Source organism: Triturus cristatus, chromosome 8 (assembly GCF_964204655.1).
Source record: "Triturus cristatus chromosome 8, aTriCri1.1, whole genome shotgun sequence".
NCBI lineage: Eukaryota > Metazoa > Chordata > Amphibia > Caudata > Salamandridae > Triturus > Triturus cristatus.
Genome location: NC_140591.1, coordinates 1,070,952,222 through 1,070,975,349, shown reverse-complemented (window position 1 = coordinate 1,070,975,349; position 23,128 = coordinate 1,070,952,222). Strand labels below are relative to the sequence as shown.

At 48.1% G+C, this 23,128-nt stretch overlaps 1 protein-coding gene and 1 long non-coding RNA gene across 7 annotated transcripts in view; one reads left to right on the top strand and one right to left on the bottom strand.

Annotated features, from left to right (window-relative positions):
• Positions 1 to 4,803: 4,803 nt before the first annotated feature.
• POU3F3 (POU class 3 homeobox 3) lies at positions 4,804 to 10,220 on the bottom strand. The gene has a single exon (XM_085622603.1). It carries the CDS (start codon positions 8,903 to 8,905, stop codon positions 7,694 to 7,696), a length of 1,212 nt encoding a protein of 403 aa, XP_085478729.1. The 5' UTR covers positions 8,906 to 10,220; the 3' UTR covers positions 4,804 to 7,693.
• Positions 10,221 to 12,816: 2,596 nt separating this feature from the next.
• LOC146805388 (uncharacterized) overlaps positions 12,817 to 23,128 on the top strand; it is a 272,286-nt gene continuing 261,974 nt past the window's right edge. For 4 of the 6 annotated variants that reach the window (XR_014967835.1, XR_014967838.1, XR_014967836.1 and 1 more), the window contains exon 1: positions 12,817 to 13,013. This is a non-coding gene — a long non-coding RNA (uncharacterized LOC146805388). The remainder of the gene's footprint in view (positions 13,014 to 23,128) is intronic. The other 2 variants (XR_014967839.1, XR_014967837.1) reach the window with 2 other exon arrangements.

Below are 23,128 nucleotides of genomic sequence, written 5' to 3'. Positions count from 1 at the left end.
AACAGGGCACCGTCTGCACGCAAACAAGGACGGTCAAGTACACAATAACACAGCCACATAGAAGCGGTTGCTCGCCCACAAACTCACTACCAGAAAGCACACGCGCAGACTGGCACGGGGAGCAGATTTAGAGCCACTGAACACCTCACAGAGGCCACGTGCACTTAAACACTATAATAACAAGAGTAGGCTTTTAGTTTTATTGCGTCCCAGGAGAGCACCTTCACTGCCACAGAACACCTCACAGAGGCCGCATGCGCTTAAACGCAATCATACAAGACAACGCTGCTATCATGTGACTGGTCAGCAAGTTCATGTGCACTGCCACAGAACACCTCACAGAGGCCGCATGCGCTTAAACGCTATCATATTGCATAAAAAGGACACTGTCATCGTGTCCCTGGTGAGCACTTTCACTGCCACTGAACACCTCAAAGAGGCCAAATGCATCTAAACAATATCTCAAGGCAGCGTTGTCTATTGATTTCCTAGAAGTGTTTGGACTGAGGCACACATAACCACATCAATGAATACTTATGAAGGCCTTAGCATACCTCTGGGGGCCTAGATTATCTACCACAAGGTGTTCACAACACAGAAATGTTTTGGGGAGGGGGTTAGGAAAACACGTTATTTTTCGTTTGGAAGGTGGAGAGTGTACCGAGAGAAGTGGGAGAAAGAGTGAGACTGAAAGAGACAAAGAAAGCAGGAAACATAGATAGATAGATAGATAGATAGATAGATAGATAGATAGATAGATAGATAGATAGATAGATAGATAGATAGATAGATAGATAGATAGATAGATAGATAGATAATCTATGCAAGAGGAAGGACAGGCGATCAGGGGAAATCATTTGTTTCATGGCGGGAGAGAAAGTATACTTGTTTGGCAACAGGAGAGAAAAAGAGAGAGGTCGAGAAAGAGTGTGTTAAAGAGGGAATGTCAGTCTGAAGAAGAGGTGGGAGAGAGGGAGAAAATGTGTGGGGGTGCGAGGAAGCAAAAGTGCAAAGCAAAAAGAGGAAACAAGCTTGTAGATGTTGGAGAGAGCAGGAGGTGTGAGATGTGTGAGGTGGAAGAGAGAGAGAGAGAGAGAGACAGTGCTAGGATGGAAAAGGGAGAGAGAGAGAGAGAGAGGTGTAAAGATGGAAGGAGTACGAGAGTACAAAAAGAGGTCAAAAGGGAGACAGCTGCATAATTTTGTTATGCACAGAGGAAAAAAGAGTTTCTAAAATAAACGAGTAGAAGTAAATTCTTATAAAGACACGCATTAGAACTAGCTGCAACAAATGATGAAACATAATCCGCCCAGACACAAAATGCAAAAATGCAGCACCAACCATGTTTAAACTACAACAAGCGAAGTCAGAGAGAGCAGATAAATGTAGCAACTTCAGCCTAGACACAAAAAGCAACATCAACCACATCTAAACTAAAAGTGCACCCAGACAGAAACAGACAAATGTAGCAACTTCTGCCTAAAATCAAAATTCATCATCAACCATATCTAAACTAAAAGTGCAACTAGACAGAAGACAAATGTAGCAACTTCATCCTAGACACAAAATGCAACATCAAGCATATCTAAACTTAAAGTGCAATCAGACAGAAGTAGACAAATGTGGCAACATCAGCCTAGACACAAAATGTAACCACGTTCTAAGTACAAGCGCAATCAGACATAGAGGAAAAATATAGCAAGTACAGTCTAGACACAAAATGCAACACCATACAACGTCAACCTACATCAAGTGCAATCAGACAGAGAAATGTAGCAACATCAGCCTAGACACTAAATGCAACATCAACCATGTCTAAACTAAAAGGGCATTCAGCCAGAAGCAGACAAATGCAGCAACTTCAGCCTAGACTCAAAATGCAACATCAACCACATCCAAAGTACAAGTGCAATCAGACAGAGCAGACAAATATAGCAACTGCAGTCTAGACACAAAATGCAACACCATACAACGTCAACCTACATCAAGTGCAATCAGACAGAGAAATGTAGCAACATCAGCCTAGACACATAATGCAACATCAACCATGTCTAAATTAAAGGTACAATCAGACAGAAGCAGACAAATGTAGCAACTTCAGCCTAGACACAAAATGCACCTCAACCACATCTAAAGTACAAGTGCAAGCAGACAAAGCAGACAAATTAAGCAACTTCAGCCTATGCACAAAAGGCAACATCAACCATGTCTAAAGTACAACAACTGCAATCAGAAAGAACAGACAAATGTAGCAACTTCAGTCTAGATAGATACAAAATGCAACATCAACCACGTCTAAAGTACAACAAGTGACATCAGGAAGAGCAGACAAACATAGCAACTTCAGCCTAGACACAAAATACATCAACCACGTCTAAACTACAAGGGAAGGAATACATATTTTCAACTGGAGCGCACAAATGTAGCAACGTGATGATTCCTGGTGAATGTGTTAGAAAATGCAGAAGCAATGTTTGTAAAACATTTTATATGAGCAAACCCTCCCTTCCCAGGGAGAGACAGCAGACAGAAAAGAGGAAGCAGGACTGAGAGAAACACTGAGAAAACAGGGTGAGGGTGACGAAATAGAAATTGAGATAGAAGTATTGAAAGAGGGAGAAAGAATGATGCACACACAGATGGTGGAAACTTTGAGATAAAGGGAGTATGAGACAGCAGAGTTGAGGGGGGTTACATTTTTTTATTTTTGAGAGGCAGACATCAGAATCTACCGCATGCACACCTACATGAAAGAACAAGAGGAGTGTCATCAGGTCTGAAGATTATAGAAAGTCACCTCACTCAGCCAGATATTGAAAAAGCTGGGCCTTTGCTGTCCACCAGAAAACACATGGCCTACAGACAAGGGAGGCAGGGAATCACCACTGTACAAAATGCCACACAAAGCGGGGGATCCTTAAATGGTGTGCGGCGACCTCTTCACTGGACTTCCAAGAACAGGGTGACAGAGAACCTACAGCAGAAAGACTCGCTGCAGGGATTTAAACATGCCCCGGAAGGGCCAAGTTTGTGTTTAAATAAGGCAGAGATGGGCCGAGTCAGTGGAATCCCTCTGTGGTGTCCTATGCACAAATGGCCTGGTAGAGCCGAGTCCCCTACCATCAGGTTGACCCCAACCTTCCCTCCAGAGGCCCTCTGCCCTCCAGAAGCCCAAGCCAGACGCTGACCAGCCCACATACTCTGTGTATGAGAATATGTGGACCCAGCTACTGGAAGCCCTCATTGGTACCCAGTGTAGGCACTCAGGACACAGGACTCTGTGCTGCAGGGTTTATGGACATGTGGGGACCCAGCAAGAATGGCCTGAGCCTGTGTTAGCCCTCTTGCCATGGCTATGTGTGGGAATCCTTTATTCTCTAGAAGCCCTCTGTTGCCCACATATGTGGGCCCTTATCAGAAGAAGCCTTCTGTGGGACCCCAGACACGGGCACGCGCGGCATGGATCACTGGAAGCCATAATCTGCGGTGCCCTGTCCGGGGCAGGCCAGTAGCAGCACCGCTCCTGCCCGGCTGGCACACCAGCCACCGCTCAATGGCTCAGCGTGCAGCCCCGCCTCGGCTCTTTCTGTCTCACACACACCCCGTGGCCAAATCCCGCTCCGAAATTCAAATACCCCGGCCCCCGCGCTTAATAACCCGCTGCCACCCATGTGTGAGAAACAGGATTGAACCCACGTGCAAAGAGCGGCGGCCACCGACATTATTCAAAACGTGCTCCCACACACCGCGCGCCGACTTACACGCACACATATCACTCAAGTCGGACGTGTGTCACGGTATCCTAGCCAGAAAGTGCAAGTGACAAATGTTTATACTTTTTTCTGGGACCAGTGAGGGCAGCAACACACGCCTCAAAGCCAGGTTACTGCCACAAAAGGCCTGCTGCTCGAAATGAGACTGTTACACCTGCCCCTGGAACTTTGGTTATTGTACTCTCTCTAACACGCCAAAAATGTCAAAGATAAATTCGGCACCCCCCCAAAGTGGCCTGACTTTGTAAAAAAAAAGAATAATTTCACGTAGAAAATGTATAGCTCGAACATAAAAGAGTTGAGGGTATGCAATTTGCAGGCTTTTTAAAGTTGGTTTTTTTTTAAAGAGAAAAATGTTATGAATATTACAACTAGTCAACAAACGTTTTTATAGAGTATGGGGTTTACTGCTGTCTAAACCTGTGCAAAATAAGAATGCATGTACTACTACAGACACTGTGTGACACGTGGCAATTGGCAGTGCAAGCAAACGCCTTGTAAACAATTTACGCGAGCTAATATTTTGAACCATGAACTTGCACATTTTACAAAACTTAGATAATTGCAGTGCTCAAGTTGCCGGGTTTTATTAAAATAATAAAATAAAAAAATAAAAAACTTTCTAAGCAAGAAGTGCCAAGGTACTTTATGTTGCGAGATGCGGTTAGTTTGTTCTTCGATAAGCTTTGTTGACAGTTAAATATCTCCTAGCATGCGCATCATTACGGGACCATACGTGTAAACAAACCATTCCCCTATATTAATCTTCAATGTCAAACCACCGAACTGTTTTGGGAAAATGATGACGTTTCTTAAGGCCAAGTTTCCTAAACAGAGTTCGGTTCAAGACCTGTTTTCGGTGCACGCTAATAACAAAAAAGACATCTTTTACTAAATGTACGAAAACAATATTTCTAATACCTGATTGTATAATGTTGGCAGAATTGATATTTTATGGAGTCTACGCTTCGCATTTTTAAATACCCTGGCTCCGATTAAATAGACAATCTTAATAATGTCCCTATCTTACACCCCGAATTTCACGAACTTTTTGAATAAAATAGTTTGTAGATACACATTTTTACATTTTCAGACACCTTCCTTAGGCACCAGACGCAACTTTGTTTATTCTAAACAAATTTATTGTCTCAATCAGCTCTTACGGAACCACTACTCAAATTAAATTACAGTCAAATTATCACATCGAGAAGATACCCTTATTCGCCTAACATCTGTCCATAGTTTCAATCGATTTTTGAAATTTTTGTGCTCGTCTGAAAAAAACACGTAATACAAGATCTGGGGGAAAAAATAAATTACCGTTTTGCAGCAGTTCATAGGTATTCGCGAATAAAATATTAAAAGAAGTCATTTGATGAAAATATAAAGCAAATATTTTATTTAGATCAACAGCGGATCTAAGAATTCTATATTGCCGTCTTTTTGAAAAGTCTGTTTATGAAAACCTACCAAAAACACTGCTCGGAAACAGCAGCATTATTTTAATCTCGTCCACGGCGCCCTTTCCGGCAGTCCCGGCACCAGACCTCGGGGAGGGCCACGTGCAGTGAAACCGCAGCTGCAGGGCCTCTTCAAATGACCAGTCTTCGAAGCACTCAGGATATTTAAAGTAATCATAAAAAATATTTTCTTTAAAAAAATGATACTATAATGGTATGATTGATATTTTTCTTTTTGTGATGTGGAGCTGGCAATACCGGAGATCTTGACAAATGTACCCCAACCCCCCACACCAGTGTTTACTCAAGCCAGGCCCCCTCACCGTACCCACTGACCTCATATGTAGGTGATCACAACTTGCTAATTTTTCCCCGTGTGTCCCTAACTTATTTCTCATTGTTCCTTGGCAGGCAGCCTCTTTGCACTTGGCAATGTGTTTGTAATTTTTGCGTCTTGTTTTCTGACTGTGTTTGTGGTAGCGTGTTATCTGGGCCACGTGATGCCTTACAATTTTTAGCTTGCTCTAAAAAAGAATTATATTCAAAATGTGGGACTGAGTGGCCATGAAAAACAGGCCCGGCACGGCATCAGCCTTCTTGCACCGAGGACAATTGTTGTCGCCATATAATTTCAGCACTGAGTTTGTTTTTCTACCTGAGGAGCAACCGAGAGCCACACTTGGTAATCCCGAGAGTGTGTTTGCGTGTGGGGAGCTGGGTGTGTGATTTTATTGAACCGTCTTTTCAGCAGCGGGCTCGGCAGTGTCACGTGTGTGGAAGCGATCTGAATTGTTTCATATCAGTAGAGTTAAACACCTACGGCCTTTACAAGTCCCTGACTCCCTGCTAGAAATGACAGTTGCTTGTGGTTGCATTGTGGAGCGTGTTTGTAGTGCAGGTTATTTGTTGGCCTGTACAAGCTCTGGTTGATGTTTTTAATTTTGTACTTGTTTGATCCACGGGCGTCTAGTGTCTCAAGAACCCACAGGCTGCAACTTAATGCAATCTAAACCCCTGCACAACTGGGGATTGTGGTCTGCACTGGGGGTGGGAACCTGCCATCCCAGTAGAGAAAGGACTAGTCTTTTGGGCTGTGAGTGTAGCCCAGAGTTTAAGATGTGTTGCAGCGCTGACCTGAACTTAATTCTCAATAACGTAAGGTACCCTTAAAAAGAGGCACCCCCCCCCCCCACACAGTATGACGAAGAGGTTGTAGCAGACTAACAAACTGTTATTTTCAAGAGGATATGCGGGGTGGGGGTGGGGGGGGGCGTTTTGTATAGGTCCTTAAAATAAATCAGTTGTCTGAAATGGAGAAAAGAGTGCGTAATGTCGGTGCACTGTTTCTTTCCCTCTGTCTCATACTGTCAAAGTGTTTGTGGCAGTCTTTTGAAATATGTGTGTGTGTACTTAAATGGTGCTCTGGAGTTCTTGCTCTACTCTGTGTGTGTATATTTGTGTGTTCGTGTAGATGGGTGTTTGTTTACACTTGTAATCTGCGTCTTGGGGTGCTGATCTGCTGCCTGTGTAAGTGTGTGTGTGGATGGGCAATTTGGCCTGGACTTGTTGCTCTAGGTGTGTGTGTGTGCGTTGCTCCATTAAGCTGTGTGCCTTTCTGTGCGTATGCTGCTTGTGTAATAATTGAGCTCGGAACCTGCTGTCCTAGCTCTAGACTGTGCGTGGGCTGTTGTGTGTGTGTAAATATGGCAACCTGGGGCTGGTGTAGCTCTAGGGTGCGTGTGCGTAGGGCTACTGGGGACGATCAGGGGGCCATTGATGGCTTCTCCACAGGTCTCAAAACCGTACCAGCGGTGGTGGCAGTCTTTTGAGGTGTGTTTACGTGTGCGCGCGCGTGTGTATTTAACATGAGGATTCGCTCTGGCTCCGGTGTGTGGGGGAGGGGCATCCTATTGGCTACATCGAGATGCTCCTCGAATGCATACCCTCTATTAAAACCCTCACAGTATCAGGGCCAGCGTGTGAAGCGTGTGCTTGGGTCATGTCGAAGCTCTAGTGTACGGGCCGGCAGGGGGCGACAGGAGGGCATCGAGGTGCCCATAGTTGGCTCTCGTCTTTTAATACTAAAACAGAAGTAATGCCAACCTTTTTGAGGTGCTTGTATAGAAAAATTGCTAGTCTAGCTGGTCAACAGCTGTGATTGAGGTTGCGTGAGGGCTTCCCTGCTGTTCCCTTTCCCCCTGGTGGCGTACCTGTACATCTCCGTCCCTTTCAGTGTGGCTGACAGTCTTTGGGGCGTGTGTGTATACAAATTAGGAGTCTGGATGGTTTCGCAGCTCGGGTATCCGGGTCCCTGTTCAGCCCTCGCCCCTGGTTTGCCTCTCCCCCCTCTCATACCATCACAGTATCTGTGGCAGTCGTTCAGGCTCGTGTCTGTATTAAAAAAGAGTCTGGCTGTCAGGGCAGCTCTGGCTCGGAGTCCCTGTGCTTGGCGGAGCCCCCTCACTGGACACTGGTCTGCATGCCGTGGTGGGGGGGCGGCGTGTCGTGGCCTCCCACCTGAGGGTAGCCGTCGTCGGGCCCCCCCTGCTGCTGCTGGGGCAGGCCTGGTGGGGTCATTCGCTTCTCCTTTTGCCGCCGGTTGCAGAACCAGACCCTCACCACCTCCTTCTCGAGCTGCAACGAGTCGGCTAGCGCCGTGATCTCCTGCGCCGAGGGCTTGGGGCACTTGAGGAAGTGGCTCTCCAGCGCGCCCTTGACGCCCACCTCGATGGAGGTGCGCTTCTTGCGCTTGCGGCCCTGCGCGGCGATCTTGTCGATGCTGGTGGGGGAGCCCGTCGACGAGTCGGCCTCCTCCAGCCACTTGTTGAGCAACGGCTTGAGTTTGCACATGTTCTTGAAGCTCAGCTGCAGCGCCTCGAAGCGGCAGATGGTGGTCTGCGAGAAGACGTTGCCGTACAGGGTGCCCAGCGCCAGCCCCACGTCGGCCTGCGTGAAGCCCAGTTTGATCCTGCGCTGCTTGAACTGCTTGGCGAACTGCTCCAGGTCGTCCGAGGTGGGGGTGTCCTCGTCGGAGTGCGGGTCCTGGTGGTGGTGCTGCGGCGGCGGCTGGTGGTGCGGATGCGGATGATGATGCTGGTGGTGGTGGTGGTGATGCTCGGTCAGCTCGGGCGTGTCCCCCCGCAGATGCACCAGGCCCTGACTCCCGGGGGGGCTCAGCATCCCATTCACCGTGAAGCCCCCCGACTGCGTGTAGAGCAGGGACTGTGACTGTTGTCCTCCGCCGCCCCCGCCGCCCAGGGATGAAAGGTGGGCGGCGGTGGCGGCACCCCAGGGGTGCGTCTGGTGAGGCGGCCCCAGGTGCGACCGATGGTGCAGGGGCGCCCCCGAGTGCAGCTCCTCCCGGCTACTCTTGACGTCCTGCTGCTGCTGCTGTCCGGGGCTACCGGCCATGCCCACCGGGCTTGAGGACCAGGGCGAGCCGGCCTCAGAGGGGGCGTGCGGCAGGGCGCTCACCCACTGGTGGCTCAGCATGTGGCCACCGTTGCTGGCCGCCGCCATGGCCCCCTGCATGAAGTCACTCTGCACCATCTTCACGGAGGACGGGTGGTAGCCACCCGACACCGAAGTCACCACACTGTCCGAGTGGCCCAGGGAGCCGGCCGACAGGAGACCATTGCTGGGCAAGTAAGGGTTAGAAGCCGCCGTAGCCATTGCTTCCCCCCTGCCCGTCGCAATCCACAGATTGGTGCCTGGAGTGTCCCTCTTGATACTGGGGTCAACAGCTCTGCCCCCGGCTGCCCCTGCTCATTGGGGTTTCCTCGGCAAATATCCTTCACCTCCTCTCGTTTAGTCTTTGATTGAGTTCATAGACAGACGGGGCTTCCTGGGTTTCTTTACACACTTTCGGAAAAGAGGAACAACTTTTTCTCAAGTCCTCGTAACCAGAAGCGTACCTTGTATTTTCATATCCCAAACTTCCAGAGGTGGCGGGGAAGATGCATCGCTATGAAAGTTTTTATTGCTTCACTGGCCCCTTGGAAGAGGAGCTGCCCTCGTGTCTCCTTTTACCAGTCCCTGCCCGATACATCTTGGATGCAGTACTCAAACGCACAGTGCTGCATTGGTACCTCCCCGTCGGTGATCCGCTGCTTTGGGTGCAGTGTCGGCTTGGTACGTCTCCAAGGATGCACACCTCTGTGATGCTGTGCTTCCGGGTTCTTCTTCCCCGGGGACGCAGAGCGCGGAGGCACGGTGTTGTCTTGTTTCCTCTTTCACTGGACTGGGTTAGTGTGCTGTCTCGGTACCTCCAGTGCTGCCTCAGTTAGTGAATGCGCGGCACTGGATTGCAGCGCTGCCTTTGTACCCCTCCTACAGAGCTGTCGGGGTCAATCTCTTCAGTGATGCACCGTCCTCGGGTGCAACGCCCCTGGACTGTACTTCTTTCCTAGCACTGCCTTACTGCTCTGCCAGTGCTGTCTTACTCCCACTTTTCTGATGCTGGAACGTGTTGTACACTGCTTAACTTAGCATCTCTGGCACCTCTCTCCCAGTGGTTTCTTGATGCTTGTTTTCAGATGATGCCCTGGGGTTGGAAGCACTGATACGTTGGTACCTCTTTCCGAGTGCTGCTTCTGCGAATGTTCAGAGCATACAGCCACATTAACTCTCATCTAGTGGTGCCTTGATACCTCTTTTCCGACGAAAACAGGGTTAGGGATACCTCTCTCCTAGGGCTGCTGGGGTATCTCTTCTCCGGTGATGCACAGGACAGGAGTGCACCACTGCCTGGGCATATATACCTCTGCTGAGGTGCACTGTCTGCAGGCCAGGACTCCAACGCTGCTACCCAGCTCCAGCACAAGTTCCTTGGGCAGCGCGCGGCGTCTGCAGATGAGCCCGGGCACTCTAGCCGCTACCGTGGCTCTCTATTGCCCCGCGCGCTGACAGCTCCGGCGGCCACTCTCCCTCCCTCGCTGAGCGGGCGCAGTGCAATGTTTACCCTCAGCTCGGCGCGCGCACACCAGCGCGCTGCACGCGGCACAAGGAAGTCGAGCGGCAGCGCCCCCGCCGATTGGCTGCCCGCTGCGTGATTGGCACCTTTGGAAATGGACGCGCGGGCCCCCCTTCCGGCCGTTTCGATTGGTTGCTTTTTAATTCAGACGAAGTGTCGTAGGGAGGCTGGAGAAAATCTCCCCCTCTCTTGCGTCCCACCTCCTCCCAAACAGTTAACTCTTGATCCCCAGCAAGAGAACCTGCTATCTCACAACAGCGAGGACCTTCTCTGCAGAACAGTCTGTTTTTTCTGGTGCCAAGCGTTGTGTGCATGTAGGTGAGGTGGAGTGATAAAGAGATACGGTTTAAGAAAAAATGCAGGCATTTATTGCATCTCCATAGTAGGCAATGCCATCACAGTACACATACACTATTTGCTATTGAAATGCACACACGGTTAGCAAATTAATCCCATAGTGTGACCCTAAACTCAATAATACAAATGTGCTTTCGTGAAACCAGTCACTATGTCTTTGTTTTCTCTGAGAAATCCCATGCAACAGCAAGCGAGGATCGATCGATCTATCTATCTATCTATCTATCTATCTATCTATCTATCTATCTATCTATCTATCTATCTATCTATCTATCTATCTATCTATCTATCTATCTATCTATCTATCTATCTATCTATCTATCTATCTATCTATCTATCTATCTATCTATCTATCTATCTATCTATCTATCTATCTATCTATCTATCTATCTATCTATCTATCTATCTATCTATCTAGCTAGCTAGCTAGCTAGCTAGCTAGCTAGCTAGCTATCTATCTATCTATCTATCTATCTATCTAGCTAGCTAGCTAGCTAGCTATTACTGTTATGATTAAAACCAATTAAGGTTCATTTGGCATTTATTTTTTGACTTGCAGTCTCCTTCAAGGAGTTAGTAGGGTTTGCAGCTAAGGAAGGGGCAGGCGGTGGAGTGGGATAGTGCGACCGAGTGGAACGGCTTCACCCAGGCAACCCCCTTGTTCCACGAAACGAGAAACAAGTGGTGCCAAAACGTGAGGAAATTGAACATCCTCTCTCCCCGGAACTCTCCACAAATCAGTGAAGCTCAAGAAAGCATGGCAACAAATGTGTTAATGATTATCTATTCAAGACATGTAATTTGTGCCTACATGAAAAGCACTACACTTTTGTTTAAACACACTCATTTACATCTTTGTAAGTATTATCTATCTATCTATCTATCTATCTATCTATCTATCTATCTATCTATCTATCTATCTATCTATCTATCTATCTATCTATCTATCTATCTATTTTCTCATTGAAATCCATCCATCCATGTTTTTTCTCTTTTCCCAAATCTCTCCTGTCATCGAGCCATTCATCCAACCAATTCAGTATGTATCTATCTAATCCTTTCTCTTTTAAATAAATCAATGCATCCATCCATCCATCCATCCATCAATCCGAGAAAGAATACATCCACCCACACAGATCTATCTATCTATCTATCTATCTATCTATCTATCTATCTATCTATCTATCTATCTATCTATCTATCTATCTATCTATCTATCTATCTATCTATCTATCTATCTATCTATCTATCTATCTATCTATCTATCTATCTATCTATCTGTGTTTTTTTCTCAAATCTTTCCTGCCATCGACCCATTCACCCAACTCAGATCTGTCAATTGCATTTTTTACTTAGTTTCATAATCTGTATTGCATTCGCGTTCTGCGACATGTGGCTCCAAAGTATGAGATGAGATGCATTTAATAATCGTCATTAGGGCCAACGCCGGGCTCGAGTTCTCCAGAGTACCTGAAAAAGCCATGCGCTGCAGCATGTTTTTGACCTGGGGACCGACTGCATCATGATAACACGCCTGGAGCCGCGCCCGTCTTCTGCCCTGCACGGTTAAAGTCAGAAACTCAGGCAAGTACAGAAGAAACACATTATTGGGAAGTCTACAACACCGAACAGCACTGGCAACTTCACCGTCAACGTCGCCTCATTCCTTTCCCCTCCAGTCCGGCAGCAGCCTCGGTTTTACTTTTTTTTTTTTTTTTACAGCAGGGACACAACACAGTTTTCATTGAATAAATCTGAAATCTCCAGGTGCAGACGTTTGAATAGTCACTGCCAGAGCCCCATGTTTTCCTTTCCAGCCGATTTTGCTTGGATCAGGCTCAAAAACGCGAGCAAGTCTCGTGGTGTTGTTTACTCTGAATGGGCAGGATAGGAGCGATGCCGTGGGGCCGTCTTTCATTAATATACAGTGAGGATTTTGTTTAAATTGCAGCTATGAATTTCACAGAGCAGGCTTTCAAAAGACGTCTCAGGTGGCCTGGTGCAACGCGATAGCTCCTCCGCAAACACATCCGCGCCACCCCTTTCACCGAATCACAGAATAGACGAAATAAAAAAAACGCCACAACGACAAATATATGCCGTTTTTGACGTTTTCTCTTTTTTAAGTGCCGGTCCCCTTTTCCCCCACCCCCTTGTCTTTGAGCGTGCGATTGTTTTGTCTGGTAGAGGGAAAAAAACATTCAAAGTATAACAAGAGGAGAACAGTTAGTACTGATTTAAATTTGCATAAATTTTCATATATTTTGGTGAAAATAATAGACTAGTGGAGAGCTCGGCTTAGTGGAGTCAGTGCAAAGGGAAATGCTGCGATGCTCGTTTCGCTGGAGTTGAGAGCACGCTTTTTTCACCCCTCGTGTTTCTTCGTCCTGCAAAACACCTCCAGAATCCCCAAACTTTTTCGGGATGTCGTCTCCGCCCTCAGTTCGGTGGGTAAGTTGTCCTTAATGGTATCCTTAAATTTGGTATGGTGCACTTCCTTCTGCTAAGCGCTGTTAATTTGGACTGCAACTGTAGCTGGGGCCATGTTTTACTGTTGGGTGGTGGGGGGGGGGGCGTGATCTAAAGTCAGAGTTATAGGAAATTGTGGCAATAATCGGGACATTTTCCTCAAAACGCTATGGGAATGCTATTTTGCGTATTGGCATGTTTGCATTCTGCATTCGAACGTTTTAGTCCTTTAGGCGCTACTATTTGCTTCGTGGTGAGTGTGAGAGGGTGTTGGGGGGGGGGGGGTTTGTACCCATTAACTTGCTTGCTCAGTCTCGGGTTATCATTGAGCTCTTAGTTCGCATGTTCCCCCCCTCCCCCCCCCCCTAAAATAAGGCTGCTTCTGCGTGTGGATGCGGCAGTGTGCTGTGCCCGCAGCAGCCCGAGGCTGCCAGGCGCTGGGACGGTGCCCAAGAGCGAGGAAGCGGCCCCGCCGACCCGCCATCGCCGGTGGCTGACGAGCTGAAGGTGGTACAGCGCAGAGAGCGAGAGGGCAGCCGTCGGGACGCAAAGGGTTAACGCCGTCACTTGGCAGCAGACGGCCGAGGCCACCGCATCCCCAGCACTGCGGCGTTGATCGCCCACCAGAGACATGAAGAGACCTTCATCAATCAAATCTAACCAGGACACCTCTGCCTGCCGGCCCTGCGAGGCGGCTCCGGCGGCGGTGTGACAGGCCAGCCTCCTCAGGCTCCCCAGACTACCCCCCATGCCGGAAAATGAGGGATCCCGTGCACTGACATCCTTCTCGGGCTCCCAGCGCCCCCCACCCACCGGAAAATGGGGACCCGTGCACTGACAGCCTTCACGGGCTTCCCAGCCCCCCACCCACCGGATAATGGGGACCCGTGCGCTGACAGCCTTCTCTGGCTTCCAGCGCCCCCCACCCACCGGATAATGGGGGGGGGCCCAGTGCACTGAATGTCTCCTCAGGCTGAGAGCGCCCCCCCCCCCCCACCGGAAAACGAGGGACCCTGTGCAATGGCTGCCTTCTCAGATTCAAAGGATACCCCCCACCAATTTCACTATAATGGGGGACCTCATGTACTGACAGTCTGCTCAGGCTACCGCACCCCCCCCCCGTCGCAAAATGGGGGACCCTATGTACTTACTGCCCTCTCAGACCAGCACAGCCCTCTGTACCTCAGGCACCCAGATTTCCCCCTTCCCCACGCCACGAGTAACGGATGTCTCGCGCACTGGCACCCTACTCAAGCTCAGGGTGCCAGAGCTCCCTCTCACCAGATATTAGGGACCCAAAAAAAGATCCCCCCAGGCCCCTACCGCGCCCCCCTCCCGTATAATGGATAATCTATGCACAGTAAACTCATTCAGGCAAACAGTGCCCCCCTCCCCACACACACAGTGGCCTTCATGTATGACAGCTTTGCCTCCCAGAGAAGACCCCTTTTCGCATACTACGGACCCCGTCCTCTGACAGACTACTAAGGCACCCAGAGCTGCCCCCGTGCACGGACAGCTTCCCCAGGCTCCCTACCACCCCCCCCCCCCCGACCGGACACTGGGATATCCCGTGCACTGACAACGGACAGCCCTCGCAGCTTCTTTTTAAGTTAACGCTTTATACACCTTAACCCACTCCCCACCCCATACATGTAACCAACGGTCCGGTGGAGAAAAATGAGGTGTGTTTATGTTCGGGGGCTGAACGATTGGGGTACGATTATGACAGGCGTTTAATTTAACACCTCAAGTGGGCAGACCGGGTAGTAGGCGTGTCCGGCTGGGGACTCGGCGATAGCGACTGACAACTTCAGTTTTTTTTTAAGCGTCACTAAATGCGATCAATATTCTAGCCAGATCACAATTTCTCCAGAATTCACACCATTTCTATACCGCTTAGATTCTAAAATAGCGGCCAACACTTCGTTAGGAGAAAGGGGGCGACGATCACCCCAATAAAACAAGCCCTAAACCCAAGCGTATGGTTACTTTGCAGCTGGAGGTAGCCCCTCGCTTTAACTTCGACTTCTTCTTGACACTCCGATACTGGCTCCCGCTCTAGCGCTGGGGTTAACGCCGTGCTTCCCACTGGAACAGATGCCGCTTAGAGAGCTTCTCCCCGAAGATCATTTGTTTCCTTGATGGGGGAACATTTCTGAGGCGAACATATTGGTTGCCATAGAGAGTGAAATAAAGGGAGGAACACTGGCCACATTAAGCTATATGTTTGTGCACTGGGCTCTGGATAAAAGGGTTGGGAGAAACAAGCCAAAGCAGAGCTTCCCAAACTCACTAAAACTAGCTTTATTGTGTTCTGAACTTTAACAGTTGAAACATATAAGCTAATTTTATTGGTTGTCATTAATTTTATGTGGTACGGTTTACTGAGCAAAATAAACTTTGCAAGTGCTCTGTGGGAGCCAGCGATATATTAGTGGCCCGCAGGGGGCGCAGCGAGACGTCGCACGAGTGAGGAAATTGAAACGGGATGAAAAGTCGCCTTCCTGCTATTTCTTGGGGAATAAAGTCCAACAATAAGGGGAAATCGCATTTTGTTTTCCGATGCTGGCGCAGGACAGTTTTCTTAAAGTGGATAGATCCGTACGTGACACAATCTGAGAGGAGTCAAAAATAAAACATGTGTCTTTGTGGTCTCGGTAAATGCAGAAATACTAAAATATGAACCACGACATCTAATTGTAGAATAAAATAAATATACTCAGAGTTCCGAAGTGACGCCCACATGCCGAGGACCTTTTAACATTTGAATACACACAAGGTACCCTGTTGTAATACACACTCACAAAATGCAGAATTATTAGGATACGGTACATGAAAAAAAAATGGTGTTTTACTTCATTTCTGTTGCTCGTAATTAGTGAGATGACGTCACTCCCTGCTGCTTTCACAACATTAAATGACAAATTAAAAACGTTACCTATTTTGGTGTTCCAACAAAGTGCTAATGCACCTTGCTGTCCCCGACAGACATTTAATTGGTCATTTTAATATACCACACAGCATTATGTGGGCTTTATATATTTTAACTCACACTCCTACATTTTACCAGAGGAAAATATATCTTTAATGACAGCTACTGCAGCCATGTTGCATTGATAACTCTTCGCTTCAAACTCCAGAAAACCTTTCTTTACAAGTGACCGGTTTCAAATCGTTCCTTCTGCAGAGTCGACGTTTTAGGAGTATGATCTGTTCTAGGAGGCAACTGGATTTTTTTTTTTATACCAAGGCCTTGTAGCTCATGCATAGCTCACCTAGACTACTCCTAGCGCCTAGAAGACTACAGCTGCGTGAATATTGGACGTTCACTTCGGCAGGGTTGTGAGTTGTATTTCCTGTCAGGGCTGCATGCACAATGGTAGGCGAGTTTTTGTTGGAAGGCGCCAGTACCCTCTACAACTTTTTGAATGGTAGACCCACAACAAAATACCTGCTTTTGTTCTGGAAAACCAGTCATCAAAAATGTAAACAAAAGAAACGGAACATTGAGATACATCATTGACAAGATACGGTGGACATAATCACAAATGTACAACACGTGGCCTAGTTATTATTGCTGGTAAGTGCGTCAGCGATAACCCGGAAGCACTCCTGCCTCCAATAAGCACACCAGGCTTCAGTTGCACTTGCTGTGGGCGCATGCCACCATGTTTATTTTTGTTATACAACAAGTTTCTCCGAGTACTTTTGCTCAAATGCGATAGGAACAAGGGTGAACGGCAGACCCTTTCTTCACAATAAAAAAAACCTATTTAAACACACATCTTAAATTCGCAACTGCTACCCACACAGGTAGTTTCAAACCAATAATTTAAAGACAAATGTTCTAAAATACTAGAAAGCTAACCGAGCACACATTCGGGACCTAAACTTAGTTTTAATGCATTACCCTACTGTTGGGAAAATAATTAATTTTGGAAGCTGCTGTGGCTGTTTGAAGGCTGGCGCGCGCACACACGTGCATGTCTTCACATGTAAGCACACTTGGTTCTGTCACCTCCTTCAAAGCCCGGGCTCAAAGGGAATCTATAATTGGTTTCTGATATCCGTACTCCCTACATTATTTGAGCAGGACTTTTACTGATTATTAATAGACCAGAGCGCCTCGAGCAAGGTTGTCTCGGAGAGGCCTGTTCCACAGGAAAATATAGCAGGACAGTTCAGTCGACCAAAATGTGTTCGTCAAACAAGGTTATACCAGGTGTGCTTTTCCGTATATAACTCTACAGTCCGGCGTCGGTGGTTATAAAGTTGTTCTATTATTTGTGTATATTCTAATGCAGACTTGAGCTGTCAATCACTGTCACTCATTGAATATGCACATGCAATGGACGTTTGCAGGTGCGTGGTTCCCCAGTGCTATAGTAGGGAGCCACCACTCTGTTTATTTGTTTATTTTTACATGAGGTGGGCCAGACGCACTTGTCCACCACAAAGCACGTGCGTGGCGATACCACGCCACTTCTTAAAGGGGGGTGTTCTGAGCAGCCCTGAGGTGAGCTGCGCTCGCGGGTGTGCTGTGAAGACCCTGGTGAACACCTGGGCCCTCCCCACTGCTCCGACACACAGGGACCCTCTCGCGCCTCCGAACACACGGGTGACCCTTGGTGACGTGATTGTGGGGACCGAGGCAGCCGGGGCCATTTTGGGCAGCTCTGCATTTGTTTTAGATTTTTTTTGTGGAGGGTGGCGACGTTTGAACGCGCCTTTGTGTGAGGAGCTTGGCGCAGATTGCAGCAGGTCAAGCCCAGGCTGCTCTTTTTTTATGTGTGTGGGGGTGCATTTCACACTGACACGCTCAAGCCTCCTCTTTCTGATTTTTGTGCGCCATCACTCGAGGCCTGCCAAAGCCAGGGTAGCTAGATTTATGAGTTATTATTATCATCATAATAATTAATATTATTATTTTGTAATCATTATTCATAACAATTATGACGCATAATCCCAATCACGATCATTGTTACTGTTATTTTAATTATTACTGTTGTTGTTGTTTGTTGATAAGAATAATAATACTGTGCTACTCCGTTTTTGCATATAGAGTTTTCACCTGGAACATTTCATACTATTAGGTTCAACATATGTATATACATCCACATTTTATTAAAATAACCGATAGAATTTCTCGCATGACCTTGCCTGGAAAGTAGCATAACACACTTCACAACACAGTACAAGGCTCCCTCGTCCCCGATTCACACCAAAGGCAATGAATGCAGAGATGCGGGAGAACAAACCGCGTGTCTGCTCCTGCGGGGTACGATCACCCTAACATAATGTAATATAAAACAGCGAAAATACCACTAGGGATCATAACTGAACAATGCAACGTAAAACATGTACATAGCATACATCACAAGTAATAATGAGACAGAACTTCGAGTACAGTACATAACATACAGTAGCAAAACCCAGCCGATCTGGGTTACATAACGTAACGCATCATAGCATAACACAGCACAACGTAACATAACATCACAGAACGTAACATAACATAGCATAACATAACATGTTATGCAGATCGGATTCCCCTGGTATCTGAGAGGGTTATGACCATATTAGATGCGTGACCTCATTTCTTACAGAGCCCCAAAGGCAGTGGTAAGTCCGCACAGCGTTATACACACGCGCAAAGGCCAGGCTCCTTCCGAGCGTCCCCTACACGTCGTGATTTATATATGATGCGGTGCCGCCGCCCCCTCTGGGTTGGCAATGCACAGGGGAGCCTGGGACTGAATATTTGATTAAGGCAGGCGCGCATTAATCATTTCATACGCCGGAATATTTAAGCAAACCAGGGTTCCAAAGGTACTTGAGATGACGGTGCAAATAAACCACCCACGCCACACCGGCCACAGTAAAGGTGTGTGTGTGGCGGTAAGGAGCATGAGAAGGGGTGATACTGAGGGTCACATGAGAAGCAGGGAGTGGTAGAGAGGGGCAAGAAAGCTCCACGGAGGCGTGGCGGAAGCCCACTGATGCGCGAGGGCACGGGCATCCCACACAGGGCACAACACTGATGTCTTGTGCGACCGCAGCCGGCTATGCCCCTATTTGTGAATCTGCCTGAATGTGGCTGTGCGGGGAGGGGCGGGGGTTGCCGGGAGCTTCTTTTGTTCCTGGAAGCTGAGCAGGGTCACAGCCGCTTTGTAATACCGCTCGCAACGCGGTGTGCAGGGGAGAAACACCCACGACATGGCGGCTGCACCACTGCGACCTCTGTGCAGCAATGGCAGCATCATTTATTTGGCGACGGTTGCAGGAAAAAAATACATTCTGTGCAAAATTACACAATCCAGTGTATGGTGTACGGAATGTGTTTATTTCCCGTAGCAATAAGCCCCAGACAGCATTTATTTCACAGGGTTCACTTTGTCTTTCCAGTGTGGTGTTTTGTGATCTTTGACACAGCTCGTGTGGGTGTCTGTACAGGGCTTTGAAGGGTCCTGTGAGGTGTCACGCCCAGTGCTTTCCTCACAGATCTTTCTTCCCTCGAGCGTAGCAGGCCTGCACCTTTGTGCCGAGGGATTTAGGGCGGAGGATGCCGCCAGCAGCACTGGCCTGCAGCGAGGCACAAAGGGATGCGTGACCCTGCACTGGGAGACAAAAACCCCGCACTGCCTGGCTCTGCGCGCGGCCTCTCTCTGGCACTGAGCCGATGAGTCATTAGCAGCAGCGGAATTACCCCCCTTGCCACCCCTGCCAGTACTGTGCGCCTGTGCGTGCTGGTCTCCGCGCGTGCATGTGTGCGCGCGTCTCTGTGTGTGTCAATGTGAGTGAATGTGCATGCTCTTACTGGTGTGCGGGGGTGTACTACTTGTGCTTGTGTCTGTCCGAGACGGATGTGTGCGAATTCGTGTGCGTGAGAGTGCTCGTGGGCTTCTGATACATGCACTGCACTGTGTGCTTCTGATGCGTGCACTTTGTATTCAGGTTGCACTGATATGGGTCAGCCGTGATTGATTTCCTTTCTCTCGGTGTTCATTTCTCACTGGGTTGTTTCCCCACGTTCACCAATCCCTGGCAGTTAGAGGTACTCCATGGTTGGCTCTGGCCAAATGCGTGTCGTGCTTTAGAGGCTCTGCACTCGGGTCTACAGTTTCGTGGAGTTTGGGGGTATTGTGGTAGGTATTCCAATCAAGGAGCGGCTTGCTCTGTCGGGAATCAGCCACACCCCAACAGCATGGATTGGTGCAAGTGTGCGGGTGTATTTGCTTGTGTGGATAAGTGCGTGTGTGTGCAGTGCTTTGAATGAAAATACAGGAGTGCTGGGACTCACTTTGCAGAGTACCTGCTTGCTCCTGAGGAGCGTCGGGACTCTCCCTTTCACATTAAAGAAGTGCATGTACTCAGTACTGGACAGTACCCGCCCACTTAAATCACTATGAGGCAGATTTACAAGCCCCTTGCGCCACTTTTGCGTCACTTTTAACATGGGAAACGTGACGCAAAAGTGGCGCAAGGGGCTTGTAAATCTGCCCCTATGTATGTGCTGCACATGCGTGTCTGTCTATGTGCGCCCGCGTGCCTATGTGCCCGCACATCGTGTTTCCGTAGGTGCCCTTGAATGCATTCACTTGATTTGTTTTGCGTGTGTGCGTTTGCCCGTGTGCTGGATCATGTGCAAAGGTCCCGCCTCCTCGCCCCTCTCCTGCTGGAGGCTGGGCGCAGATTGCAAGAGTGGTTGCTCTGCTTGTGTTTGTCAAACAGGGCGGCCTCTCCTGAGACGGGGGCATGTGGCGGGTCCCAGTCCCGGATTACATTAATCAAGGCATTATTTCCCCCGGGAGGCGCAGCACAAATGAGAGTAAATCCAAATAAAATTGCATGACTGCGGCATTTAGCGCTGGAGGTAATCTGCTATCTCTGAGAGACGCACCTTTACATCTGCACCACGCATCGTCTTAAAAAATGCAAAGCAGCCTCTCCAGTTAACATTTTTTTGTGACTAAACAGATCGGTTCAGGCGTCATGATCAAAATGTCCCCTGGGACAAAAAATACACAGTAAATGAAAGAATCATAGTAAACAATCAGCGGCGTTCTTAAAACATGCAGACACAAATCTGTAATATTTTGATGTAGAAGTAGAGATCCTTCGCTTGAAGCTGTATTTTGATCAGCACTTTGTGGTTATTTCAAATTTAGGGGAGCAGGAGATGCACAAAAGCTGGCGAGTAAGGGTGGGAGAGCCTGAGCGTGTTTCCAGAAGGAGGGCAAAGAAACACCCTTTCCGGCCTGTTTCACTATCTGTTTGACCACACCATAACTGCCATTTTACAAAATTAGGAGGGGTTGTGGAAGTGACATCATACATCCTTTGACCATTGACGACATCAAAGTGTTGATTCCTGTTACCGACCTTAGCCCCTCAACAGCACCTTACTTGCTTCTGAGGAGCTTAAGGTTGGACAAGGAGTGCAAACTAGAGAAAGTAAGCACTAAGCATGGTTTTCTGAACCCAGTCTAGTTTCCACCTCTGTTGTGCACTGTAATTTCATGTATCCAGTGCTTCATACCATAGGTGAAGGGCATAATCACATAAAGCGGTGTGTAGCATGATATACCGTGGGCGAGTGCTTGGTTCAATGAGGGATGCAATTGACTGTGGCCGATGTGGGATGTGTTATGGTGCCATGGGTGACTGACCAGGGTATTATCCTATTCTGCCGTTTTTGTATAGCGCATGGCTACCCGCTGGCCTCCCAGTCCTTTCACCACTACTGTAGAACAGCCTGGGATAGCATTATTCCCTAAATAGCCAGGTCTGCAAGGCCTTCCGAAAAGGAAGTTCCTGCTCCAAAAGGTGTAGTTCAAGAGGGAGAGAATTCCAGAGTTTGGACATCAAAAAGAGTGTCCACCCCAGTGCGATCTCCGGGTCCTAGGAACCATGAGTAGATGGGCAGAGACTGATCTCAGAAGCCTACTTGGCACATACAAGGAGGCTAGTGAGTGTAAAAAAGGAGGAACTCTACTGTTTATCACCCTGTGCATAATGCAGAAAGACTTAAACTGGACCCTGCGCTCCACCGGAAGCCAGTGGAGATCCTTAAGGGTCTTAGTAACTGACTGACATTTAGGTGTATCTGTGAGAAGTCGAGCAGCCACGTTCTGCATGGTTTGCAGCCTTTTAACAACATAGCATGGTGAGCCAAGGTATAACGCATTCCCGTAGTTCAGGCGTGCCAACACCAAAGCCTGAACAATCACTCTTCGGGCTGTAAGGGAGGAGCTGGAGAACTTTCCTCAGTAGTCTCAGAATGCCGTAGGAGCTTATCCTGACATAAGTGCAGTGGGAAGGAGGGTAGTGAGTGAGGTTGAGTGAGGGACAGAGACCGTGAGCTTTATAATAGTTATTGTAGTACTGAATTTTGGTGGTAGGACTTGGGTAATCGGTGTGGTCTAAAGGGACGTCTTTTGGGGTCGAGCTGATGAGTAGTGTAATGCATTTCTCATGTCATTGCGATGGCGGTGCTGCAAGTGGCTGCACTCATGCCAGGGGTGGATTGGAGTGAGATATACACGCCTACCAGGACTTCTGAGACTAGGAGTAGGAAACATAGTACCAAGAGTACCAAGAGGCAAGGCAGAGATAGCCGTTGAGACCTCTGTTTACCCGTAATTGGTATCCATGCTGATAAGGTGCAATATTATGCTGCAACAGCAGGGCCCTCTTAACAGCATTATAGGGTCTTGGGCAAAGCAGTGCACTGGACCCTGCCTACACAACCACTCACTGGAATAAAAATGCTTAATGGAAAATTAGTGTTAGATTGTGGTCTGCATGGGGCCCCTATGCTCGTGGGGCACTCGGGCAACTGCCCAGCGGGCACTGAGCAACAGTGATGCAGAATGGACTATAGATGGCATAATTGACCAACTGAATAGTGAAGTCCACTCATGTTTTCAGAATTGAAGACAAATAGGCCAATGTTTCCCAATGAGAATTATATGAGTAAACTAGTAACATAAAGTGTCACTTCGCATAACCCCAAAACCTGACAGATTTTACCATAAGGTGGACCAGCGAAGTTGCTTTCTTAATTCTTACCAGGCATTAAGTCTACCAAATAA

Coding starts and splice junctions, on each gene's coding strand:
- POU3F3 (XM_085622603.1), bottom strand. CDS start 8,905: ATGGCTACGGCGGCTTCTAACCCTTACTTGCCCAGCAATGGTCTCCTG.